This window comes from Xenopus tropicalis, chromosome 2, assembly GCF_000004195.4.
Source record: "Xenopus tropicalis strain Nigerian chromosome 2, UCB_Xtro_10.0, whole genome shotgun sequence".
In the NCBI taxonomy this organism is placed as follows: domain Eukaryota; kingdom Metazoa; phylum Chordata; class Amphibia; order Anura; family Pipidae; genus Xenopus; species Xenopus tropicalis.
In genome coordinates, this window is record NC_030678.2 from 34,460,758 (window position 1) to 34,486,887 (window position 26,130).

The 26,130-nt window shown below is 38.5% G+C and overlaps 1 protein-coding gene across 1 annotated transcript in view; it reads left to right on the forward strand.

Annotated features, from left to right (window-relative positions):
- Positions 1–26,130, forward strand: part of kiaa0100 (protein KIAA0100 homolog) — a 52,275-nt gene that overhangs the window by 2,713 nt on the left and 23,432 nt on the right. Inside the window, exons 2-20 of the mRNA XM_004911634.4 lie at positions 5,601–5,733; positions 8,091–8,140; positions 8,716–8,875; positions 11,214–11,332; positions 12,377–12,437; positions 13,532–13,745; positions 14,495–14,603; positions 14,699–14,823; positions 15,151–15,218; positions 16,541–16,686; positions 17,035–17,153; positions 17,695–17,858; positions 18,360–18,645; positions 19,783–19,988; positions 20,111–21,215; positions 23,291–23,482; positions 24,264–24,466; positions 24,755–24,873; positions 25,286–25,506. Coding sequence (XP_004911691.2) covers positions 5,601–5,733; positions 8,091–8,140; positions 8,716–8,875; positions 11,214–11,332; positions 12,377–12,437; positions 13,532–13,745; positions 14,495–14,603; positions 14,699–14,823; positions 15,151–15,218; positions 16,541–16,686; positions 17,035–17,153; positions 17,695–17,858; positions 18,360–18,645; positions 19,783–19,988; positions 20,111–21,215; positions 23,291–23,482; positions 24,264–24,466; positions 24,755–24,873; positions 25,286–25,506 — 3,800 coding nt within the window. The remainder of the gene's footprint in view (positions 1–5,600; positions 5,734–8,090; positions 8,141–8,715; positions 8,876–11,213; positions 11,333–12,376; positions 12,438–13,531; positions 13,746–14,494; positions 14,604–14,698; positions 14,824–15,150; positions 15,219–16,540; positions 16,687–17,034; positions 17,154–17,694; positions 17,859–18,359; positions 18,646–19,782; positions 19,989–20,110; positions 21,216–23,290; positions 23,483–24,263; positions 24,467–24,754; positions 24,874–25,285; positions 25,507–26,130) is intronic.

Consider the following 26,130-nt stretch of genomic DNA (forward strand, 5'->3'; position numbering starts at 1 on the left):
CTGCCCACTTCTCATACACTTGAGTAGAATGTTACCGATGGATTGCTGGAATTGTATTCCAATATTTCAAAACCGATTCCAATCTCACACAGGCAATTAAAGGCCCGTAACTTGTTTGAAAGTTTGTTAAAGGACATGTCAACCCAAAAAATATTTTTTTGCCTAATAAAACATAATTCTGAGCAACTTTGCAATATACATTCATTACAAACTTGTAATGGTTTTTGAGTTATTTGTAATTGCTATTAAAAGCAGTGTTTGCCCCATGCGCATTACTTTGGTCTCCCCCTTCAAAACGGCCAAAATACCCGGACCCCTTTTTGACCCACTCTATGTCAATCTGGGATAAGCATAAACTTTCTGCTAAACTTATGTCATCAGCTCTCCCAGCAACACCACTATTCGGCAACCCACTTTTGTCCCCGGGACTCTCTTTTGCTGCCTTCCAATGGTGGATGTCAAAGGGATTTCAATTTATTTACAATTTTTATTCTCTATCAGGCCTCAAGACATGGCCAATGATACAAAATACCCACGACCCACCTCTTTCAGAGATCTTCCACTACCAACAAATAAACCATTTCATACGAACAGTTACTAAGGATAATACTACTCTGACCCCTACCTACTTTGAAATGGTTTGTATTAAATACCCATACTCAAAAAGGTTAATCTCCAACCTGTATAATTTAATATTGGGTACACAATCACAGGATCCCTTGCCATACACCCAAGCATGGCATAGGGATCTTAATACCACGGTTACCGATGAAAGTTGGACCCAAATATGGCAAACTACGGCTAGCTGTTCTAGAAACACTTCACTACTGGAAACCACATACAAAGTCCTTATGCGATGGTATATGGTTCCCTCCCGCCTACATAAGATAAATCCCCAATTTAGCAAAGATTGTTTTAGGAGATGTGGACAAACTGGTTCTATGTTTCATATTTGGTGGGAATGTCCAAATGTCCAAAGATTTTGGTCCAGAATATGTAATATTATTTACTCTGTAACGCAAATAAATCTGAGGAAAGACCCTCAAAACGCTCTCTTGAACGTTAGATTACCTAACCTTACCAACTATACTAGACTACTAATAAACTTTATCTTTCTGACAGCCAAAATAACAATTGCCAAATTTTGGAAAACAACCCAAATTGCCATCTCTCATTTTAAGAGCAAGATGAACTGGGTTATGGTTAACGAACGATTAACTAGTGTACTTACAGACAGACACGACAAATTTATGAAGGTGTGGGAGCCGTGGTATTCTTATTCTTTCCCGAATACAACTAACCTATACTCATTTTCATCCTGAATTAATAGACAGAATAACACTAAGTGATATAGGAATAACAGAAAAACTTATTTGAGTCATGCATGAACCAAACTCTCACAGACGCTGATCATTTTGAAATATGTTTATATTACGGGACCTCAAAGGCACTGTTATTTAAAGATCACTGGATCCAAGGATTAAAAGAACCGTCAACTAAACGTTTAGTTCATATGTTTATTATGCTATTTCTTTTCATTCACCCTTTGACCCATTGTTTATCAAAATGGGATCTCTCTCTTTCTTCCTTCTCTCTTTTCTTTCCATTCTTTCAGGATATAAGTCATCTATTATGATAATGTTTTACTTTAATATCCGGTCTGTAAAAGTTAAAAAGCAAAATAAAAATTATTGGAAAAAAAAAAAAAAAAAAAAAAAAAAAAGCAGTGTTTGTCTGTCCTTTTCGGTTCTCTGCCCTGGTGGCTCTGGTGTTTGAAACAATGTAACAAACGCCAAGAGATTTTACAGACCTGACTTGCTGAAGTAGCCTGGCATTTGCAACATTGTTTAAAAAGTAACAACCAGGAGTTCAGCAAATGCTGCTTTCTATAGCAATTACATTTGCAAATAACTTTTAAAGCACAAATAATGTTTACTAAATTGATATTGGAAAGTTGCTTTGTTTTCTTTTATTAGGCAAAAAATTATTTTTGGGGTTGACGGGATCAAGTTTAAGATTTTTAACAGTTATCTGCATATAAAATACAGATTATGTCAAACAAATTTTACTTGCTTTTTATAAAGATATAGTAGGAGGTTAGACAGTAGGGATGCAGCAGATTCAATCTTCTTTGATTTTGCATAGTATGGATATGCTTATTACATTGAGTTGCATATTGCATTTAGTTTTCTTTCATCAGATTTCAAAATGTGACTAAAGGCTACATCATGAAAGGTTTGGGGAAGGTATGTGAAATTTTTTCTGGAATTTCATCATGCCCCCTCTTCACTTAAATGGGAAAACCTCAAAGCACCATTACTGCCTTTGTTTTTAGTACAGGTATGGGACCTGTTATCCAGAATGCTCGGGACCTGGGGTTTTCCGGATAAGGGATTTTTCCGTAATTTGGATCTCCATAACTTAAGTCTGTTAAAAATAATTTAACAATTGTATAAACCCAATAGGATTGTTTTGCCTCCAATAGGGATTAATTATATCTTCGTTGGGATCAAGTACAAGGTACTGTTTTATTATTACAGAGAAAAAGGAAATCATTTTTAAAAATTGGAATTATTTGCTTATAATAGAGTCTATGGGAGATGGCCTTCCCATATTTTGGAACTTTCTGGATAATGGGTTTCCGGATAAGGGATCCACACCTGTTTCAGGCCCTGTAAGGTTTTCCCAATCTATTGAGGCATCGGGTGATTCTGACTACTTCTCTGCCAGCTCAAAAATGTTCATAGAGAAAATGCATTATATGCCTAAGAGTTCTGGCTTATGTGTTCTGCTGATTTAGTGACATAGAGTATTTGACCTGTAATGTTTACACAAGGAAGCATAAAAGGAGTTTTGTTCAGATAAAAATATTTAAAGGAGAAGGAAAAGTAAAATTAAGTAAGCTTTATCAGAAAGGTCTATGTAAATACAGTCATAAGCACTTACAGTAATGCTGTAATGAGTCCTCTATCAAAAGAAACACAGGATTTCTTGTCTCTTTTTTTGTAAACACGATGTTCCAGTGTCTGACTTCCTCCCTCAGAAACATCCTTAATTCCAGTGGCCAGAGTCTGCACAGTTCTCTTCTCTCTCCCCTCTCCTGCTCACCCCTCCCACCAGAATGCTAAGAACTCCTTCCCCTTTCCCTTAGGAATGTGTGATCTGAGCTATAAGGACTAGACTGCAGGAAGGAAGCTGCTTAAAATGGCAGCTGCTATCTTAAACAAACAGAGAAAGGTTCTAAAGCTGTTTACGCAAGTATAGTAATGGTTTCTGTAGAATAAATATAGTGTTCTAGGTGGCACTCGTGGCAAATCTATTGGCAGTAAAATGACAAAATGACTTTCCTTCTCCTTTAACCAGTTTCCTAAAAGTGGTGTGGATAACAATTCCAAAGCTGAAATATTGAATCCACTCCTGTTAAAGGGATCTATATACCTGTTTAGGTGAAAGTAACTTCCCATATAAGCTTTTAGATTAAATTATATGGAATGTTTGAGGGCAGAAAATTATTGTATTTTTCTTTTCTACATTTGGCCTTTGATTATCCTAATCTGCCATTCATGCCGGATTTTAGTACTCTCCTTCCGTGATTTATAATTAGTCCATTGAGCCATGACTACATAACTTAATTGAAATTTTAATGGAAGCTAAATTTATATCTATTAAAGGCTACTGCCACAAGTGGCTTTTTCTCAGCCTATATATAAGCGCAGGCTTCGAAGCAACCCCCTCCAATTGTGACTGCGCTCTTCTGTGTCTGTCACTGTGTGTGCCTGGGTGCTGACACAGGGAGCAGATTTCAGCCCAAAAATGCATACCCATTTGGCATTGGCTTCTGAAGTAAACACCTACTTTTAAACATTTATAGTTAAAGGCATACAAAATCCTTTTTATTCTTTTGTTTGAGGCCCATAAAGATCTTTCAAATATTTTAGAATATTACAAAAATATGTCATGAGTAACATGAACTAAAACTTGCTAAAGAATTAATGTCATCATACACTGCTTGGTACTAATAATATCTCCACTCACCCTTGGACCAAAGATATAGATACTGTAGAAGTTGCCATACCATGTATATGGCCACCTTCCTACTGTTCTGTTCAGCCCGAATATGCAGAACTGTTGTTACTCTTCACTTCCTCGTTTGCATGGTAGATCATCAGATTACATTTTTAAATATGGCCTATGATCTGTGAGCTGATTGAAGAGTGATCAGTCAAAATTGTCCCTCCAACCTGGCACACATGTTCAGATGGTGGAGTATTATTTCAAAATTGGCCAAACTGCCTGGTCAAATCTGGGTACCTATGGCCAGCTTTAGAGAATATATAATTTGATATTTGTCTGTTTTTTCCTGGTTTCTCTGCTATTCATTCTGACCAAGTCCTAAAGGCAGGTCCCTGGAAAGAGCTGCTGGTGTGCATGGATGAACCATGGGCACCCTGTGTAAAGGCACGTTTGCTAATGAGGATTAAGGAAACCAGGAGAGAAAGAATATATGTTTTTGGTTTACATCTTGTCTGCATTCCCCTCCCAAGAGCTTGGCACTTCTCAGCTGCGTCTGTCACCTATAGCTATTTAACCTTCATCCATTTCTACTGACATTCTCACTCGTATCTCATTAATCATTTACTTCTCACCATGGGTATTTGTGAAAACATTTGTTCTAGTGTAGATTTAATGAGTTTACTGTTAATTCCAGTAAATTGTTCTTTACGGGGCTATTTGCATTCTTGGTTTGCTTACATGTGTTAGAGGTGCACGGTTCCGTTATTTCTGGATTCAGTGAAAATGGTGAATGCTCAACAGAAGATTTTACCAAATACAGGTGCAAAGCTAAATCTAAACAGTAAATCTCTTACTCATTTTTTAACCCCAGGGAAGGTATGCCCTGATCTCTACCATCAGCCTGTAAATATGCACTTAAAGGGGACATAAACCTTTCACAGCAGAGTTGCTTTGCCCAATTGTTGATTCTAGCAAATTATAAAGAGTGGATGCATGCTAGGAGCTACAGTCTAGCACAGGGGTGGGCAACCTTTTTGGCTCAGGGGCCACATTAACTAACAGACGGGCCGGACCGGGCCGGGACAGCGTTACACCCGGGGCTGCCATCAAAAATTATGGGGCCTCTCAGCTCCCCCCCAGCGACCTGCTGCTTCCTCCGTCCCTTCCTTCTGTTCCCCGGCTCCCCAGTGCATTCTTTTATATGGTTGCACCCCGTGCGTGCTGACGTTGTGCGCACGCACGGGGCGCAACCAATCAGGGCCCGTCATTCTTTTAAGGGGGCCGGAGACGGCGGGCTGGATTGAAAGGGCTGACGAGCCGGATGTGGCCCGCGGGCCGTAGTTTGCCCACCCCTGGTCTAGCAACATCATAACTGGTTTTGTAAACCACATAATGTAGGATGATTTTCCCATAGGAATCCTGTCTATTCTGTATACACCGCAATCTACGTTCTGTGTTCATGCAATGATTTTCTAACAATTAGAAAATCTAAACCTTGCAAAATTGTGGGGATTCTGCCAAATCTTTGGTTTAAAAATGAATGTGTATAAACGTCCCTCCAACTGTTATGTTGTTTTTGTTTACAGATGGCTGCTTTATCGCCTGGTGACTAAGTGGTGTCAGCGGAAGCTAGGAGCTGATTTAAAAATTGGATCATTGGGTTTTTTCTGGCTGCAGAACATCACTTTAAAGTTTGGGAATCAGCAGCAACAAATACTGGTAAGGACATGGACATGCTCAGAAGGTTACAGGAGCCTCACAAGCCAGTTTTCTGGAGTTTATGGATGGGGGCCCAAAAGAATTTTGGGAATTAGCTTTATATACAAATTAGCTTTAATATACTATTGTAGCAGACGTTGGGCCTGATTCACTAAAGGGCGATAAAAATTATCGCACGCTTTTTCGCGTTAAAAAACGCAAAATAACTTGCGCGCGATTCACCATAGTATTATCGCGTGCGAAAAATCGCCATTTTCGCATGGGGTATTTCTCGCACTAGTTTTACCGTTTTGCATTAATTTCCGCGCTGAAAAGAATACGATCGCATGATTCACTATAACTTTTGCGCGCTAAATATCGCATTCGGCTATACGAAAATTAACACCTACTACAGGCAGGCGAAAAATTATACAGAAGTACAGTAAATGATTTTTTGCAATAAAATATGGACTTAGTGTTATTTATTCAAGTTTGTGTTTCCCCCAGAGTGACGCAGCCGCCAGTTTGCAGCGAAATGTTCATTTTTAATACAGTAATTTTCCGCAAGTATTGGCGTGTATGGCTAACATGGCGTGCGTTCATTTGCGCAACTATTTCTATTTGGCTACAAGTGATGAAATGTTTCGCCAGGCATGGATTCGCAGCGAATTTTTGGACGTGCGTTGAATTTTTTCGCGGCGGATTTTTTCATGCGTTTCGCAAAACAATCCGCCAATGGCAAAACGCATGAAAAAATTCGCCACGCAAAAATTCACCGCACATCCACAAATTGATACAAGTGTCAAAAAATAATAGTCACGGGCAACAATTTTTTTGCCCGCACAACATTTTTGCCGTTTCGGGGATCTTTCGAAAGATTTGCTAATTTTTCACTAAAGAAACCAGAACACATTTGCTCATCACTAGTGGCTACTATTTATAAGCATCTACTATTTATATGTGGCTAATATTTATATACACCATTTATATGCTTCGACAATTTTTATACACTATTTCTATGCTACCATTCATATTCGGCGATTATTCGCGTAATTTAGCGCATGTACAGGCAAATACCGCATTGAAATAGTCTTTCGCGAGTTAAATAACGCTTGCAATATCGCGCGTAAAAAAGCTCGAGTATGCTTATAGTGAATCGTGCAAAAAATCGCCAAAATTAAGCGGCGGTAAAAATTTTAGCGCACAATAAGAATAGCGCACGTTTTATCGCCCTTTAGTGAATCAGGCCCGTTATGTACTGCTTACTTGTTCTTAGTCCATACTTCTTATAGGCAGATATTAATGAAAATTAAATCCTCTTTATTCAAAGGTTCTAAAGAACAAAACAAGATAGGCATTATTTACCACCACAAGTGCAGTGAGGAAAGTTCAATTTTGAGTCGCCATGTTTTTTCCCAGAATTCCAGCATTGTTGTGCCTGACACAATTGTGGCTGAGGCGTCAAAAGGAGTGTACTTGCACTTTGACTTCATTCGGACACAATTTAATGATCCCTCATTTAAGGGAGATGTTTTAAATAAATATAGGTGCGCGCACGCACACACACACACACACACTATGGGCCTGAGGATCTTCCATTGTCTGGAACTTCATACCTTAAAGCTGGCCATACACAGTTAGATCTGCTTGCTTGGAGAGGTCTCCAAGCGAGCTGATCTTCTCCCGATATCCCCACCTATGGGTGGGCAATATTGGGCTAATTCATTTGTTTGGCCCTAGGGCCAAACAAACAAATTAGAACAGCGGATGTAGGTGCTGTTGGTTTGGGGACCTCAGCAACGAGCCAATGCGGTACCTGATGTGACACAAAAATCAAACCTGCCCGATCAAGATCTGCCCAATTTCAGGCGAGATGTAGGTCAGGCAGGCTCGTCGTTCATGCCCATATACAGGCAGATAAACTGCCAAATCGGTCTACAGGATCAGTATCGGCAGCTAGAATTGGCCCATGTATGGCCACTTTTAGTCTGCTAAATATCATTTAAACATTAAATAAACCCAATAGCATTGTTTTTCCGCCAGTATAGATTCATGCAGCATAGTTAATATCAAGTACAAGGTACTGTTTATTTATTACAGAGAAGAAGAAAGTAATATTTTAAAAATCTGAATTATTTCCTTAAAATGGACTGCAAGGGAGATAGCCATCCTGTAATTAAGAGCTTTTTGAGTAAAAGGTTTCCAGGATACAGAAGTTATAGCAAGGGGTAGACAGATACTTAACCCACTGAAATGCTGCTTTCAATGTGTATTGTAAAGTGCATTGTAAAGTTTCTTCAGTTACAAAAATTTTTGTCAAAATGATTTTGGTACAGGAAGAAAAATGATCAATACTGAAATGTATTTCTATTTTATAGGAAATAGACAGCATCTGGATATCAAGCAAACTCCTGAATCATGAGTTACCGTAAGTAATAAAATAGTTAAGTTTGTCTATTTATGTACTTGTGGATTAAAGCTTTCAAGCACTTTACTATTTGTCTTCAAAATAAAATTTACCCCTGACACCAAGGTTTAAGTAAAGAAATATTCTTTTATTCTTGATCTAGTGCTAATAATGGCCTTTTGAGCATGGCTGACACATGTGTGGCTGAGGGCTTCATCTACTGCTGCAGAACCGTCTGTGGATCTTAGCATTAGTTCAATGTTTCTTTTTTTCCTGCTGGTTTTAGAGAACAAAATATCAACTATGTTTTCATTTCACATTCTTCACATTTTTTATGATATGCATTGCCTAGCCTTTACCGATTTGAAACATGTCTAAACTAAAATTAGAATCCTAACTGTCTGCATATAGTATTAATGCTTGCATTTTTATATTGTAGGGGCTTCTATAAGTTGGTGGTCTTAAGAAAAAAAAAAAAAAAGCTACACACGATCTAAATCTCCTAACCTTTCTCTGCGTGTAGTAACAAATTATAGCCCTTTTTACTTGACTTTTACTAATCTAAAGTGTTCTGATAACTGATTTTCTTGCTGCAGTCACTACTTTGCTCTGTGTCTTGGGGAAATACGGATTCGAGCTGATCTACAGGGCATGGCAGGTGTTTCCCGAAAAGTTCCCAATTCTTCAGCTGAAGTATCCAGTGAGCGCAGAGAAAGACCAGTCATCAGTCCATCACTACTAAAAATCCTTTCTCAAGTACGTTCCTTCTTTGAAAGCATCAAGCATCAGGACTTTTAGATCACCAAGATTAATGATAAACATGAAGTGTTCAACCTTTTCCTCATTAATGAGGAAATTAGGCAGCACTTAACTGCTCCCCCAGGAATCTTTCCCTACCCACTAGACATCCCCTGCACCATAATTAGATTTTCAGACTTTTCAGACAAAACTAGTTCTCTACTGCCCATTCTCCCAAGTCTAAAGAGGTGTAGGGGATGTCTGGAATAAGTAGGGAAGATGGTGGCGGCTCACCTATTACAAAAGAGCAGCACTGGCTTAGGGCCATGGCAGATGGGGAGATTAGTTGCCCACGACAAATCGCTCTTGTCGTGGGCGACTAATCTCCCCGAAATGCCATCCCACTGACGAGAATGTAACTCCGTCGTGGGATGGCATATGCGGCGCCGCGATTTCCCCAAAATCGTGGAAGTTGCCTTGAGAGGAAGTATGGCGTATGCCATCCCACCGGCGATTTGCATTCTCGCCGGTGGGATGAATTTCGGGGACATTAGTCGCCCGCGACAAGGGAGATTAGACGCGGGCGACTAATCTCCCCGTTTGCTGCGGCCCTTAGGGTAAGAGATTAATTGATTGCCCCCACCCCCCATTGATTGTAGCTTTCTTTGCTGGTTAATCTTTGTGAAGTATGCTTTTAAAAGTAATAAGGGTGCAGTGTGCAAAGTGGAATTATAAGAATTATATAATCATGAATCTTCTGTGACTGTTAACTCGCACACTGGGAACTGTGGAGCTAAAGCCACCTTCAGAGATAGTTATATCTCCAGGGAACCCTCTGCATCAATAGACACACTTGCATACAGAAGTGCAAGTAGTGCCTTTGTACATAAGTATCTTTAATAAATTAAATTTTTCACACAACTGACTGCAGTCAATTTAGCAGCCCCACAATTGTGGTGATAAATGGCCCTGATAAAGATGTAGTGGCACAGATATTGTCTAAACTGATTTTTAAGTTAAGATTATCTTCAATTTCTCTTTATTTTGATACTGTTATTGTATCAATATCCCCTTTCTAAACCAGTTTCATTTTCTACTGCACTGTAGATATTGCTTTGTCTTATTTATTTAAGTGTTAAAACTTTCACATGCAATACATGTGAAAGTTGGCTTTCCACCATAGTCAACCTCTTGTCTTGTTCCTCTAGTATTAATGTAAATTTTAGCCCTGTTTCTGAATATACACATGTATGCATGCACACATTTAATTTTGACCAATGTATTCCTTTTATGTATGGTGGCACAGCTTCTGCCTTCATGGCTACACACACACACACACACACACACACACACAAAAAATCCAACTTATAGTCACAGTTCAGGAACCACTCAGGCAGGTCTTATGTAGTTATAAATCAGTTTATTAAGGTGAACAGAGGACTAACGTTTCGGCTGGAGCACCAGCCTTTGTCAAAGTCACAAAATGGAGTGTACAGAAACACTATATAGTGTGTTTGGCAGGAAAACCAAACGGACAGTGATCAAAGAAAAAAACTTCTCAGTGATGACATCACACAGACCCACTACCTACACGAAACACCAAATGTGTAAAACATTGAAAAACGAACAAAACATCAAGGCAACCAAAATTAAAGAAGAAAATAAATAAAAAAAATAAATAAAAAATAAACAATAAACACTATAAATCGGAGGATACTAACTCAAGAAAGCATATAAATCCCCCGAGCATCATTGGGTAAGATACTTCTGCTGAAATAAATCACTGACCTGATTGATGCTGTAGCTGTGAGTGCTTTCTACTGTTGAGTTTGATGCATTATTTTTGTCAGCAGGGTCCTGCCTGGTACCTAACCAATATAATAATAATGTATACATATATGTAATTTACTGTATGCATCTGTTAAATGTGAAGAAGAAATGTGTCACATTGCTCTATTTTGGGCATTATCCAGAAAGTTCCAAATTACGGAAAGGCCATCTCCCATAGACTCCATTATTATCAAATAATTCACATTCCTTTTTCTCTGTAATAATAAAACAGTACCTTGTACTTGATCCCAACTAAGATATAATTAATCCTTATTAGAGGCAAAACAATACTATTGGGTTTAATTAATGTTTAAATAATTTCTTTAGTAGACTTAAGGTAGGAGATCCAAATTAAGGAAAGACCCTTTATCTGGAAAACCCCAGGTCCTGAGCATTCCGGATAACGGGCCCCATACCTGTACATGTTTTTTTTTTAATTAGGTTTTTGATTTTTTATTTAGAAATACTATATTCAGTAAATTCTTATTAAATGAAATATATGTTCTGTATGTTTGCAATTGCACAGTTACTCTCTGTACATCTGGACTCCATCAACATTATGGTTTTAAATGTGGCTGAATCTGAATCCCTTTGGCACATGACTATTTCAAAGATGTGTTTCCTAGTAGAAAGTGATGGAAAAAGGTAAATGACAAGGCTTTCTCTATACTGTATGTGATAAATTATGTGCACCAGCAACAATATAAAGACTACAGTAACAGATTAGAAATAAAACTTCTTCATTCTATGACACATTAGCCTTTTTGTTGCCTCCATGAAGCATTCACATCTCTGTGCTGAAAGTAATGGGAATCATTGTGGGTTTCCACATGTTGCTCCTATGTGAAAAAATTGATAGCATTTATAAGGATTTTTTAAAAGCTTTTCCTTAATTGCAGAATTAAAAAAAAATTGGCCTTCATCCTTAGTCAAATCCGGACTGAGATTCAAGGGACCAAACTAACCCCCACAGGCCCAATAAGTAGTGAATGTCTATAGCACATTAAAGCTGCCCCTCTGGCTTTCATCAGAATTTACAGATTGCCAGCCTAGGCCTGGCCTGAGCCCCCCAATCACATGTTAAATTTAAAGGAGAAGGAAAGTCATTTTGGCATTTTACTGCCAATAGATTCACCACATTAGTGCCACCTAGAATACTTTATTTATTCTGCAGAAAGCATTATCATACCTGAGTAAAGAGCCTCAGAAGCTTTCTTCCTTTGCTTAAGACTGCAGTAGCTTCCTGCTACAGCTCTAGCCATTATAGCTCAGATCATACATTCCTAAGGGAAGGGGGAGGGAGTTCGTAGCATTCTTGTGAGGGGTGGGTGAAGGAGATGGGTGAGACCAGAGAACTGCGCAGACTTTGGCCTCTGGCATGAAGGATTTTTCTTAGAGAGGAAGTCAGATATCCTAAGAACATGTTTACAAAAAAGGAGCCAAGAAATCCCATGTTTCTTTTGATAGAGGACTCAGTGCAGCATTACTGTAAGTGCTTATGGCTGTATTTACATAGACCTTTCTGATAAAACATTCTTATTTTTTAACCTTTCCTTCTCCTTTAAAGTACATAGACATGTAAACATGCAGTTTGCCCTTAAGTTTTATTTAAGGCATGATTAAAATGTTGGTGTAATTGTGTGTGTGTGTGTTGAAGGGCTTTTCAAGTCTTATCTGTTTGCACTACAGGTTGGACTGCACAATGAGTCTTAATCAGCTGACCAGCAAATTATTAAAGAGCAGCCAGCAGGTGAGTTAACCTGATATGTATATGCATTCCTTCTTCCTGATCAACTCTAAAATAGTTTTTATGTGTGGGTCATTGCAAGGTAAAGCAGTTATGTATTTTGTCCAAGGATTCATAGAGTTTTATTGTAAAATGACATTTAATACATGTATAAAAGCCAGCTGACCAAGGGCCTTAATCTGCCTGATAAATCCCTATGTATTTCAGTAGGGCTCACTGTCTAACTCAGATTTGATGCATATCCTTTATAATGCAGTCATTTAAAGCACTTTGATTTTGCTTCATCAGAGCTATGTACAAAGCTGCCTTTAATAAGGGAACAGTCTATGACATAATCATGTAAGTAGCTTTACCCTAGACATGCCCTCACCTATTTGGCCTTTTTACAATGTTAAAGGGATACTGTCATGATTTTTATGGTATACTTTTTATTTCTAAATTACACTGTTTACATAGCAAATATTTCACTCTACCATTTAAAATTTTGTATTTTTTTTAGTTGAAATATTGGTGTGTAGGCGCCATCTCAGTGCATTGTGCCTGAGTCTGAGCTTTCAGAAAGAGCCAGCCCTACACATTAGAGCTGCTTTCAGGTAACCTATTGTTTCTCCTACTCCCATGTAACTGGAGGAGTCCCAAGCCGGACTTGGATTTCTTACTAATGAGTGCTATTCTGATACCTACTGGGAGTTGCTATCTTGCTCCCTTCCCATTGTTTTGCTGATCGGCTGCTGGGAGGGGGGTGATGTCACTCCAACTTGCAGCTCAGCAGTAAAGTGTGACTGAAGAATATTACTAGCCCCATGTGAAATTTCAAAATTTAATATTAAAAAAAAACTGTTTTTGTTTTTGAAAAACTGATTTCAGTGAAGGATTTTGCTTTAGAAGCTCTATTAACTGTTAAGTTTTGAACACGTGTTTTCTCATGACAGTATTCCTTTAAATATGATATGTAAATCTTCTAAATATTAGTGAAAATCTTAAGGCTGTATTTCCGCATACAGATATATGTCTAGCAGTGTGGGATAATTAAATACAGTAAATTTATCTAATAATTGCTTGCTGAACATTAAACATCAGTCTTCCACTCTGTGCAGGATGAAGCTTGCCTTGCAGAATTGACATTAGCTCTAACTGTGCAATGCAGCATCAGTGAGAGGTCCCTGCGATCAGTTAGCCTGAGAGTATGCAGCCTTCATTCGGAACTTCACGAGAGTCTGTTCAATAGTGACTTTTTCTATAAGGCACTGGTTTCAGCAGAGAAAGACACTGATAAGCAGAATGATGTTGCTGCACAACACGAGGACACAGGTTGGAACCATCTGTATTCCTACAAACTGTTAAAATGACTTATTTTGCGATTAAAGGACACCTAACATCACTCTAATTTATACCCTCTGCAAGTGCATGTGCAGTACCGCACATCATCTTAGATTTCCGAAGTATGCATGATAGAATCAGCATCGGGTATACCTTGAAAAATATGGGGGCACATCATTCATTCATAATGAAAGTACTCTAGGCTGGTGTTATTTTTTTTTATTTGAAGATAAGGAATTCTGGCATGGGGTAAGAGGTTAGTGTTAATAGGGTTGCCTATGAACTTTGAAGCCCCCCAGTAGGTTTTCTTGTACTAGTGAATTTTCTTATTGTCCAGGTTAGTAAAAGTGCCAGTAGCCTAACAGAAAGTGTACCAGACCAGAAGTGTTTTGTTTTCAGCAGCACCGGAAAAGGTTTTCTCTGCAGTCTGACATCTTGTCATACACACTATGGTGCAATTCTGCTGAAAGTTGAATATGCAGAACAATCCTGGGTATTGTGCATATGTCTGCAGTATGTCTCACTTATACTTTGCAAATAATTTAGGTGGTCATACATGGGCCAACCTGTAAAGTACTATGAAATACAACCTCCAATATTAGTACAACTCTCTTCAAGAAACTGATATAGGTTTACAAAAGTTATAATAGTATCCCTTTAAATTTGGGTTCAAAATGTATATTTTTTTTGGTGACTGCAGTGCTCTGGTGAAAGGCAACTACTTATTTCTCAATCTGTAGAAACTGTTACATCTCCAAAATGGTTGCAAATGATTGAACAGCTTCCATGCAGTGTGGATGTGGGGTTTGAGAACAGCACTGTTGTCCTTTCAATGAACAGTCAGCAAAGGTAATTATGAAAAACAAATATTTATGATTATTTGGAGTTTGGTTATAAAGTCTCTTCTCTTTATATGCTTTTCTTTCATAATTATTTTCTTACAGGCACCTTAACTGGACTTTGAAACTCCTGCAGTTTTCATATAAGCGAGAAGAAGATCAGTTGCCACTGCGCAAGTTTATTGGTGTGTCAGATCTGGCACAGATGGGATTTGAGCTCATTGTGGAAGGTAAAGGAGCTACAAGAAATATTGTTATTAGGTCCTGTCTACTGATAAAGCTTTAACTCTAATATGCAATAAAATGATTTACCATTGAAGTTAAAATGATGGGGAAGTGCACACTCATACAGAACCGGGTTAAAAATCAAGGGCATTTACTTAATATGCTGCTTGCAGATATTAGTTGCTAGACCTGTAGAACAAATTATTGTTGACATATTTTTGGGAATGCTTTTATCAGGTGGATGCTTGCAAAGGCAGTATGAGTCTGCGTATTAGTAACAAGAATTGGGTATGTGAAAGAATGCCCCTGATCATAATTTGTACTGTTTTCAGATGGCCTACTATTGTCTCAGAGCCGACAAAGAATCATCTGCTTGAATCACCTTAGAGCCAGTTTGCAGGTGCGTAAAATACTATAAAGTAGTAGTACTAATTAAAACTGGGTAAAGTAAAAAATAAGGGGCTGTAGTTATGGCAACACAAGAATACACTTTAGTCATTCTTGAATTCTTCTGGGTCTTATACAGTTCTGGATTATCTAAGGAATTTCAGATTTTAAACTGAGGTGTGTGTTACAAATTTCCAGTGTAGTTAAATAATATAGATAGGCATGTACATGTATATTTTGCTTGCTCTGTAACTGTAACTCCATGCCAGTGTTGTCCATCTGTTGGCTATATGTACCAATAGATCCACCAGTAGTGGCCCACAGGTGCCCAGTGAATGTATGCTGTGTCAGCGCTTTTGAAATGTTCTCGCAGCAGTAACATGGTTGAAAGAAATGGATGCCCTGTTGTTTTAATTTCATTATATTAGCATGCAAACATTTGCTAATATCATTTACATTTTTTTTTTTAATAATTTGTTTTGAGGGTTTATATTTCCTTTAAATTACAGTTGACATATTTGGGCTTCATTTTTTCCCAGTGTTTGTTTCTTTTAATAATTCCATATTTATTGAGTTTAGTAGTTAAAATGCTGTGGGTCCCCTCATCAAGGGGGGAGATTTGCTTGACTTAATAACAGTGATCTACAAAACTGTGGGAGGAGGGGGGTCAGGGGTGTAAGGGAGGGACAACTGGAGGGGGGGGTAATTAAAGTCCTATGATGGGTCATGGTTGATTCTGACTGATTTCTCTCAAAATCCACCCATAACAGTTTACAGTACTTTAACAGTACAAGGGCCTGTAGATTCAGAAGGAAAGTAGTCTTCCAGTTGGCTGCCCACAGAGTTTTTGATGCTATTAGTATATGTGTTACCAGTTTGTTAGATTCTGGGGCTTTTAGTGTTCTGATGGGCAAACCCAGAAGGAAGAACACAGGGTTGGGTACTATATTCTGTTTGAAAACAGTATAGAAGCGCCCATCTCCAAGAATTTCTTTCTCCGCAGCCCCAAAAGCGCTGCAGGAGAAGATTGTCGCCTGAGAGGCAAGCCAATCTCAAAGGGGTGTAGTACCATCCACTGCTACTCTTTGGTCGTTTTCAGGGATCCATACAATCCAACATAGTAAAGACATAGGTTAGACATGCATTTGCCCTACGTGAAATTTCAAAATTAAAAATAAAAATATCTGTTTGCGTTTTTGAAAAACAGATTTCAATGCAGGATTCTGCTGAAGAAGCTCTATTAACTGATGCGTTTTGACAAAATCATTTCCCCATCACAGTATTCTATGAGTCATTCTTTGAGTCATTTCCAATTCTTCTGGGTTTTCTTTACAGGTCACCTCCATAGATATTAAAATTTATGTTGCACTCAACACATGTATAATTCACTACCGCCACTTGGAATTTTCCCATTGGTTTAACTTGCTGGCGCTGGAACGCCAGTTTCCTAATTCCCCAGAAGCCTCAACCAAAAACAGACGGTAAGCTTTGTCTCGATGCTACAGCAGAGTGATTCAAGATAATAACAGCTCCTTGGGCTAAGGTTTATAAACATTAATACCTTTAAATATTTGCCACTTTAAATTGGGTCATTAGTCTAGTAGTTTATTATCTTAAAGGGGATCTTAAAATGAATCATCTTCAGCAGTCATTAAAATAAAATAAGTAAATCAGCAAAGATATACATAGATCAGCTGTATTCTAAATATTCGAAGTATTCTAATTAAAACTGGAATACATTTTTGTACAATAAAATGTACATTCTCAATCTGACTTTGTCTGCCCAATATGTTGCTTTCCATGTTTCTGACAGCTTTGTTTCTACACAGACCTCTTCCTGTGATTATGGCACCTATTGTTTTTGACTCCTACATTTCTAATGTTAATGTGTCTGTCCAGCTTGGGGAGGCACAGCCTTTTGCAGTGGGGTTTTCATCAGTTTCACTGGGTAAGACCAAATTTCTTTCATGTTTTTACAGTGCTAGAAAGACTTTCCCTAACTGCTAAAGGTGCATCCCATCTGTCTAAAAAAAAAATAATCATTTTACTGTGACATTTCTTAGGACTTATTATATACATTTTATCAAGTGTCAGATCAAGTGATGTATCTCCAGCAAAGGTTGACACCCTTGTGAGTGGTTCGTTCAATAGTAAATTTTTAAGCTGATATTTTTTTCTATTTCAGCGTCTATCATGTTACATTTATTGCTGCGCCTGGCAGGGAGCTTTGGCTTAGGCAAATTTATTTTTTCTTTGTATCAAGGAGTTGATTTTGGGCCTGTTTTTTAATTCTACTGGTCCTGTGACTGGCACGTCAGGTTTTGGACACTAGTATTAAAGTTTTTTTGAAAGCCTGTTAGATCTACCATGTTACTTTAGAATATCACATAGTGAAATATTTATTTTTAGATGCGCTTTATTATCAAAGCACATAAATAATAATATATTAAATGTATTTGAAGCATATAATAATTTTTTTTTTCTCCCAGAGTTTAAGCACCTGCGCACACAAAACCTTCATCAAAGGGCACTGCTCACTATTAGCCACTTATGTTGGCGTGTTGGGAAGGACTCTCATATCCAGCAGGCTCTTCATCCCCCAAGCACACATGTGTGGGGGGAGGCACTTGTCCTTGACTCATTCAGCCTGCAGGTGAGAATTACTTTTTTATTTTTAACCCACAGAGCCATTTTGAGGCATGACTTATATACAGGGGCTTAGAAAAAGGTAATGCACAGCGTATTTGATTGCTGGAGGCTAGTGAAATGACACTAATGACAAACATATTTAATAACAACCAGTTGACATTTTAAATTGCAAGTTGTAAAGAGGCAGGAATAAAAGGCTAACAATTCAAAGTTTATAAAAAAATAAAGTTAAATACTGGTTGAAAAGTTGCTAATGTTCTATAAAATTAAAGTGAAAACTGAAGCTACGATTCTAGAGTCCACAACAGGAGTTAAGCATTCTGGCTTCAGCAAGACCTATATTCCATAGTTTCTTTACTCCTACATTTTAGGCTAGTAACATTCTGTTTAGGCCAGATGGTCAGGGCAGGGTTTCTTTAACGTATCCCTTTGTTGTTCACATTCTTATTATGTGTGCAGAAGAAGCTTTATTTAAGAATTATTGCTTTGTTCCCTGTGTTTGCAGGGCAGTTACAACCAGTCTCTTGGTGTTGGCATTGTGAATGAAGACAGTGTTTTTATAGAGTCATCTGTACAAGGCTTGCAATTGGAGTGCTCAGACACCTGTGCAGAATGCCTTTCTCGTGTTCTAAGCCTCTTACCAACAGTCCCCAAATTCCCTGCACCATCTTTAAAAGAACCACTGCCTCACATGTCCCCTTCTGAAGATCAGGGCAACAAACAGGGTCTCCTTTGGAAAGTGGATGTTAGAATTGAAGAAGTGAACTTGTTTACATTGTCCAGCCTGGTGGGTAAGTACAGTACACTCTTTGAACGTTCCAGGCAGTGCTAGATCCAAAAAATGCTTGACTTTGCACAGTTCTGATATGAAACTAACCCAATGTTATAGATGGCATATAGACTGCAAAACATTGTAAACAAACAGGAGAAGGATCAAGTCTGCTATCTTCAAGGTTTTTCGAGAATTTTAGAATGTTTTCTTTCTTTCATATTGCAGTTTACTTGACCAAATCCTAGAAGAACACTTTAGAAGTCAAGCATGTCTTATTTTCAGCAACTTATTAAGTTTTCTTTGTCCTCTCTATTTAAAAATGGCACTCATGTTGTGTCTGTGAAGAGTAAATGCCTCCATACGGATATTTTTACCAGGGCAGCCATCAGAAAACAAGGGATTCAATGCTACAGGTAGCTGGGTTTTAAAACCTCTGTCTGACCAGGCCTTCCTTGAGTGGTGAGCCCCGCCACCTAAGTAGAATGGATATTAAGTAAAAAAAAATAACCAAAATAAGGCATGTCTGGCCTGCGCCATTCCAAACATAACCTAAACCCTCATCCACCCAAATCCTACCTTTTTTTTTTTAGCTAATCCTGCCCCTTTGGAAGCTCGCTGTTCAGGACCTTTGTATATTTCTGGGGCCCCAATTATAACCGGGTCTTTGACTGGATTGCTATGTGTCTTCCCCCACCAATGGCAGTCCTGATTTTTTACACATTTGTTCGCTTCCTATGTTATCTGGAGCTCTTTGGAAGGCATGGTTTTGTCCATCCCTGTAAGTGTTCATATAAGATTTTTGTTTTTTTGTTTTTTTTTTAATTTTATGCTACTTTGTACCTCTTTTCTCTCTATGATCATGTTCATCTCATGACATGTTTCATCTATTCTACTCTTTACTTTTTACTTTAGCTTTATTTAAATAAATTAAAACAAGGTGACCACAGTTTCGTGCTAACTGTAGCTTTTATCCACCATTCCTATTAGCCCAATTGAACCCTGAGATCAGTAATAGTAAGTGCATTATTGCATTTATCTTATCAATACCCAAATACTATATTAGGGCACCATTGATTGCATATTTGTTCTTTTGGGTGCAGCATTACACCTCTGCCCGCTCTTCACTTCTCTTCATTCTTCACTTTTTTTCTTGCAGGGGCTTCACAGGTCAGGTTGGACCTGCTTACTGCCATTGGAAGTGTTGAGAGCTGTGATCTGAGCCTACAGGGAGTGGCTTTTTCTTTGTTAAAGTCCATCACTGAAAAAATGGAGCTGTGCTGCAGGGCCCAGGACATCACTGAACCTCTGCTCTACTTCTCCACACTGTCCCTGACTTATAACAGCACTATACAGGCATTAAATGTATGTACATATAACTAGGTTCTTTCCTTGCCAGGAGGGCCTAATCTGTGAGCTCTTACAGAACTAATATTTTGTTAGAATAAAAATGTTTTTATATTACTGATACTGAACTTTTTGTGCAGGTGCTGTTTGGGGAGGAGTTGCTTCTGCAGTGGAGTCCTTGGGATCACATGTACTTATATCAGCATACACTGTCCACCTTGCAGTGCAAGGATTTGCTGCTTTCCCATATAGTTAAAGAAGGGCAACTTCCAGGCTCTTCCACAGCAGAAAGTGGTGAAAACTGTGCATCATCACCTCAGAATAAAAAAAAGGGTAGCCCTGAACTCAAACATGGTTTCCACCGGAAATGCTTGCAGATTACCCTGGAGCTGAGCTCTTTGAGACTGCAGGCCTTTGTTTCTCAGGAGAACATATTCCTCTTAAGAACTCAGAAGTTATGGTTACATCAACATGGGGGCTCTATTACCCTACATTGCCCTGAAGCAACTGTATGTGCTGATGACCACAACATTTTCCTCTTTAAGGATCTTGAAGCTCAGAGACTGACAGAACTGGAAGACATGCTGTTGCATCGTATTCATTTTCCCTCACTACTTACAAAAAGGAATAGGGCTTGGGTGTTGTCATTCAGCAGTGTCTCAATGGAATTTCCTCACCGTTATGACTTTTCTTGCATATTGGACCATGCTATTGGTGTGCAAAAGTGGCTGAAGGGGCTGCACAATTTCTCAAAAACTGTAAATGCCCCACTTCCACCTGACCTGGTGCTGACAGTGAAGCAGTTTTCTTTTGCATTCTTAGATGATGTCTTCGAGGTTAAGCTCAGGGATAATTACGAACTCATGAAGGATGAGAGCAAGGAGAGTGCTAAAAGGCTGCGACTACTTGATGATAAAGTAGCTGCCTTGCGCAAGCAGCATGGAGAACTACTACCTGCAAGGAAGATTGAGGAGCTCTATTCATCCCTGGAGAAGAAGAACATTGAAATCTATATCCAACGATCAAGACGTCTTTACAGCAACACTCCAATGCGGAAGTCTCTGCTGACCTGGACTATGTCTGACCTTGAAGTGGTAGCCGTAGCAGATGAATCCTTGCATGGTCCAGAGAATGTTTTAAAGAACATGAGGGAAATTGACAGTGTCAGCCCACTACCCACTGAGGGGCTCTCTCTGGTTATTCAGTGGTGTCGTATGATGAAATGCTCCCTGAAAACTTTCTATGGTAAGATCAGTCATTGAGCAAAAGCATACCGGTAATAACTTTAATTAAGCAGTACAAACCTTCCATTTGGCGTGCCTCATAGGGATCCAACTTCCCTTGCCCAGTGCAGAATATAAACCTTAAAACAACTGAATAGAGTGGCTTTTGTGTATATATGTATATATATATATATATATATATGTATGTGTGTGTGTGTTTGTGTGTTTCAGACACTGCCCTCTGTGCCTTGCTTTTATAAATGGCAAACAATGCACAGTGTATTCCTCTATATCCAGGATTTCCATGAGAATATTTCGGTTTTTAATACAGCAACATCAAAGAAAGCAGAAAGTCAGGCATCAGGCTGGAACTGTAAAGGAGAAGGAAAGTCATTTTGGCATTTACTGCCAATAGATTTGTCACATTATTGTCACCTAGAACACTATATTTATTCTGCAGAAAATGTTATCATACCTGAGTAAAGAGCCATAGTAGCTTTCTCTGATTGCAGCTGCCATTTTAGCTTGGTGTTCATAGCCTCCTGTTTGCAGTCTAGCTGTTATAGCTCAGATCACACATTCCCAAGGGTGGGGGGAGTGAGTTTTATGAATTCTTAAGGGAGGGGGGAGCAGGAGAGAGGAGAGAACTGGGCAGACTCTGGTCCAAGGAATGAAGTATTTTTCTAAGAGAGGAAGTCAGATACCTAAGAACATGTTTACAAAAAAAGGATACAAGAAATCCTGTGTTTCTTTTGATAGAGGATTCAGTGCAGCATTGCTGTAAGTGCTTATGGCTGTATTTACATAGACCTTTCTGATAAAGCTTGCTTAGTATTTTCCTTTCCATGGCATACCTTTAAATCAATGAAATGTTGTTGTAAATGACTTTGCTTACTAAGTGTATTCTTCAAATGGAGTCTGAATATGTTGGCATCATAGACTGGCCCAGTCCCACTAAAGCTCAAGCTTATTTTTTGTGCTAAGACTTTTGATAATACATGTGTGTTGGGCATGTAAAATACCCCTGCTTAAATGTAGGATATGTGTATAAAGATATGTATAGAAGCAAGCTTGCGAGCACATAAAGATAGATGCTGTCTTATGTTACTTCCTAATTAAAGGGGACCCGTCACCCAGACATATAAGCTGTATAATAAAAGCCCTTTTCAAATAAAACATGTAACCCAAAGTTATTTTTTTATTAACACATCTATACCCATTATATAAGCATTTAAAAGTCCCAGCTGTCAGTCATATATTTCCTGACCCGCCTCTATGCCTTAGGCATAGGGGTGGGGCAGACAGTTACTTTCACTTTCAATTCAGAACTTCTTAGATGTCACATCACTTCTCACATTCCCCCGCCCTCCTCACCATCTAATTGTGTAACCAGTGCATGGATATGGGTATCAGGTCCCCCCATACTGGCACAGAAACAAGATTTTTGTAGGATGCACAGCTTGCCTTAATAACAGTGTCCAAAAATGGTGCCTGCCTGTTTTCTGCAATGGTAAATTCCAGTGCTGAAGGAAATAAGTTTCAAAAAATTTATATAGTGTAATTGAACTATTGACAAACACAATAGAAAACAATTTGTAATTTTTTCTTAGGGTGACAGGTCCCCTTTAAGAGCTGAACCCTTTTATGATTAGAAGGCAGTTTCCTTTTGATGATTTATTTTATTTGTCTCAGGTATACAAACTGAAACTGAAGCCCACAACAGCATTTGCTTTCCCATTGTTTTCAGGGTCAATGCCATTGACCTAAAGTACTTTCTGGTTATCTTTAAAGAACAGCTTTTAGCATCTGAGCCAAAGGGGGGAACATTAGACCCTGTCATTTTAAAAACCCTCTTTTATTAAAACACCTTTGTAAAAGCTTTGAATTATTACAGATTGTAATGGATGTCAGGATTGCTGTATTTTCACTGTTGCAATATAAAATCAGAATTATAAAAAAAAATTTAATCCACAATTTTTTTTTTTTTTTTAATTTTTGTCAGCAGGATAGTCTTCTGTGTTTTCAGGGAGTCACAAAGAGAGGTATAGCTTGTGTAGGCTACCTCATTTAACGTCTTTGTTGTTTTTCAACTTACAGTTCGAATACGTGATTATCCTCGTTACCTGTTTGAGATCCGGGACTGGCACCTCTCGGGGAGACTTCTTGGGGCTGAGCAGAGTGGTCAAGCCAGTGCACGCAGGAAACAAGTCTTGCATTTGGGGATTCCATGGGGTGATGCAACAGTGGAGAGAAACATGCCACCTCTGAAGTTCTTTCATGATTTTCACTGTGAGTTAGGTCACTTCCTGTTGTAGTTCCATCCTAGAATATAGTTGTCTATACATCATTTGCTAAAGACTGAATATGTGCTGTCCTGTAAAGAGGTTGTTTTTATTACAGAATTACCCTGTGTACATTGCAAATAATGAATTTTACAATTTCATATTTTATTCTTTAACCAATAAAAGCTGTACTATTGATGTTTAGGCAGCCATCTCAGTGCATTGTGCCTGAACCTGTACTTTCCAAAAAAGCCAGCACTTCACAATGCAACTGCTTTCAGATAAACTATTGTTTCTCCTCCTAACTGGAGAAGTCATGGCTGGACTTGGGTGATTTAGTATTGAGTGCTGTTCTATTATCTACCACTAGCAGAAGTCAAATGGCTAAGGGCAACTGGGAAAGTAAGAAAATTGCTAGCAGGGTTTTGATGCAGAATTCTGCTGGAGGAACCTATTAACTGATTCATTTTGTAAAAAAACATATTTTCCCTTGATAGAATTTGTAAATAAGACAGACATTGTAGTGTAGTGTTGTAAAACTTTTGTGTATGATCGGGTAACAACACATTGTGGCCTTACTTATTAGTGGAGACAATTAAAAATACTGTGTCCCCAAATTTGCACTTCTAAATTATGTGTCTGTTACTACAGTATTTCAAAGCTATGTTAAACCTTTGGACCATAATTTACATTTAATAGATTTCACTAGTTTTCATTGTAAGAACTAAAAATTTAGGTAACTTAATTTGTGATTAATGTGATGCGTGACTTTTTTTCATTGGTTGCAGCTGAGATCCAGCTGTACACCATTGTATGGGGCCCATGCTGGGACCCAGCCTGGACACTGGTGGGGCAGTATGTGGACCTTCTAACCAAACCTTCAGTGGACCCCAGCACACCTTTGCCATGGTGGGACAAAAGTCGATTGCTTCTACATGGGCACTTTAGTATGGACATTGAGCAGGCTAACTTACACCAGCTGGCGACTGAGGTAATTTTAGCATGCAGCTATGGCAAAATGCACTGCACCTTATTTTGTCATTAGAATAAAAAGGTAACAATGCAATATAAATGCTGTGGAGGAGTGAATATTTTATAAAACATTGTTAGCACCAGGATCTAAAGTTTAACTGTAATATTGTTTTCAGTTTTAGTGGCAGATCATTTACTATCTTTATCTTAGACTAGGCTTAAGACTAACTTTGGTTACTTTCAGGCTTCTTAAGCATCTTCCTAATGTGAACCCAATTCAATGACTATTCAAATTTTTATTTTCTAGGACCCATATAATACAACAGAAAACATGCACTGGGAGTGGAGTCACCTCAAATTTGCCTGGAATCCAGGACAGTTTGTGTTTAAGGGGGACCTTGATGTCAATGTCCGTACTGCCTCAAAGTGAGTTATCAGCTGTAAAAGGTCTCAACATTCACTCCCCTAGAGGGACAAATTATACTATCTCTCAAGCTAGGGTTATGTAATTCAGCATGTGTCAGGGCAGTTATTATGGTTCTTCCTTCTGCATGACTGCCAATGCTGTGTGGGTGTGTTTTCTTGGAAGGGGACACCCTTGAGAAATCCCTTTGTTAAGCGGTACTTACATTTAAGTCCATGCTCATGACATTCTTATTGTTGAACAGAAGCTGGAATTAAGAGAAAGCATACATCATTGCTTTAGTGATTTATCTGATGGCACTAACCATTTCTTCAAACAGACACTATTAAATTTGTTCCCAAATAAATGGCATTATGATCTTTAGACGGGTTCTGCCTGACTTCTGCTGTCAGACCTATAACACTCTTTCTGCAGGTATGATGACTGCTGCTTTCTTCACCTACCCGATCTCTGCATGATTTTTGACCTGCAGTGGCTGTGCCATGGAAATCCCCATGATCATCACAATGTAGCACTTCGTTCCCCAGACTTTCTGTCAGAGTTCTCTTCCATTCAGCAACATGATTCTTACCGTGCCTTCCGCTCTGAGAACATCAATTTATCCATCAAGATGGATTTAACTCAGCCCCATTCTGGTAGGTGCTGGCAAAAAAATCTCATCTGTGGGAAAGACACAATCACAAGTGTGAATATTGTGTGACAATGAGTCTGTAAGCATCAGCCATACAAGGCAGGTCCAGTTATTTAGAAGGTTAATGCATTAAATATGGAGTTGTGGAATTTGAACCTTTTATGCCTTTTGTGTTTTAATATGAATACAGTTTCTTGTGTTTTAAAATTGTTGTCCTTGTTTAGAAGAGCAGAGGTATTTCTAATAAAGGCATACTTTAAAAAGTTTTAGATTAATTACTTACATTAGGTCATCCTCTGCAAATTACCTATTTAACCCGCGCTCTTTTTAATAGCAAGTTTCATGAGCTAAGAGAGAGCTACTGATAAGACCTAACCACTGTTTGTGGTAGAAAGCCTTTAGGTAACCTTTTATGTAAATATTAGTCTGTTAAATGACCATATTCTTTAAATTCATTAATTTATCTGCATATTTGAATTTTTAGACAGAGCTGCCAGTTTGCTTTAACTCATCAGAGCTGCCAGTAGCATAAGGACCTTCTTTTATGACTACTGTGGGTATTTTTCCTGTATTTTTTCCATGCCTATAGAGAAGGCCTCAGACAAAGACAAAGTCCTGCTAACTAAAG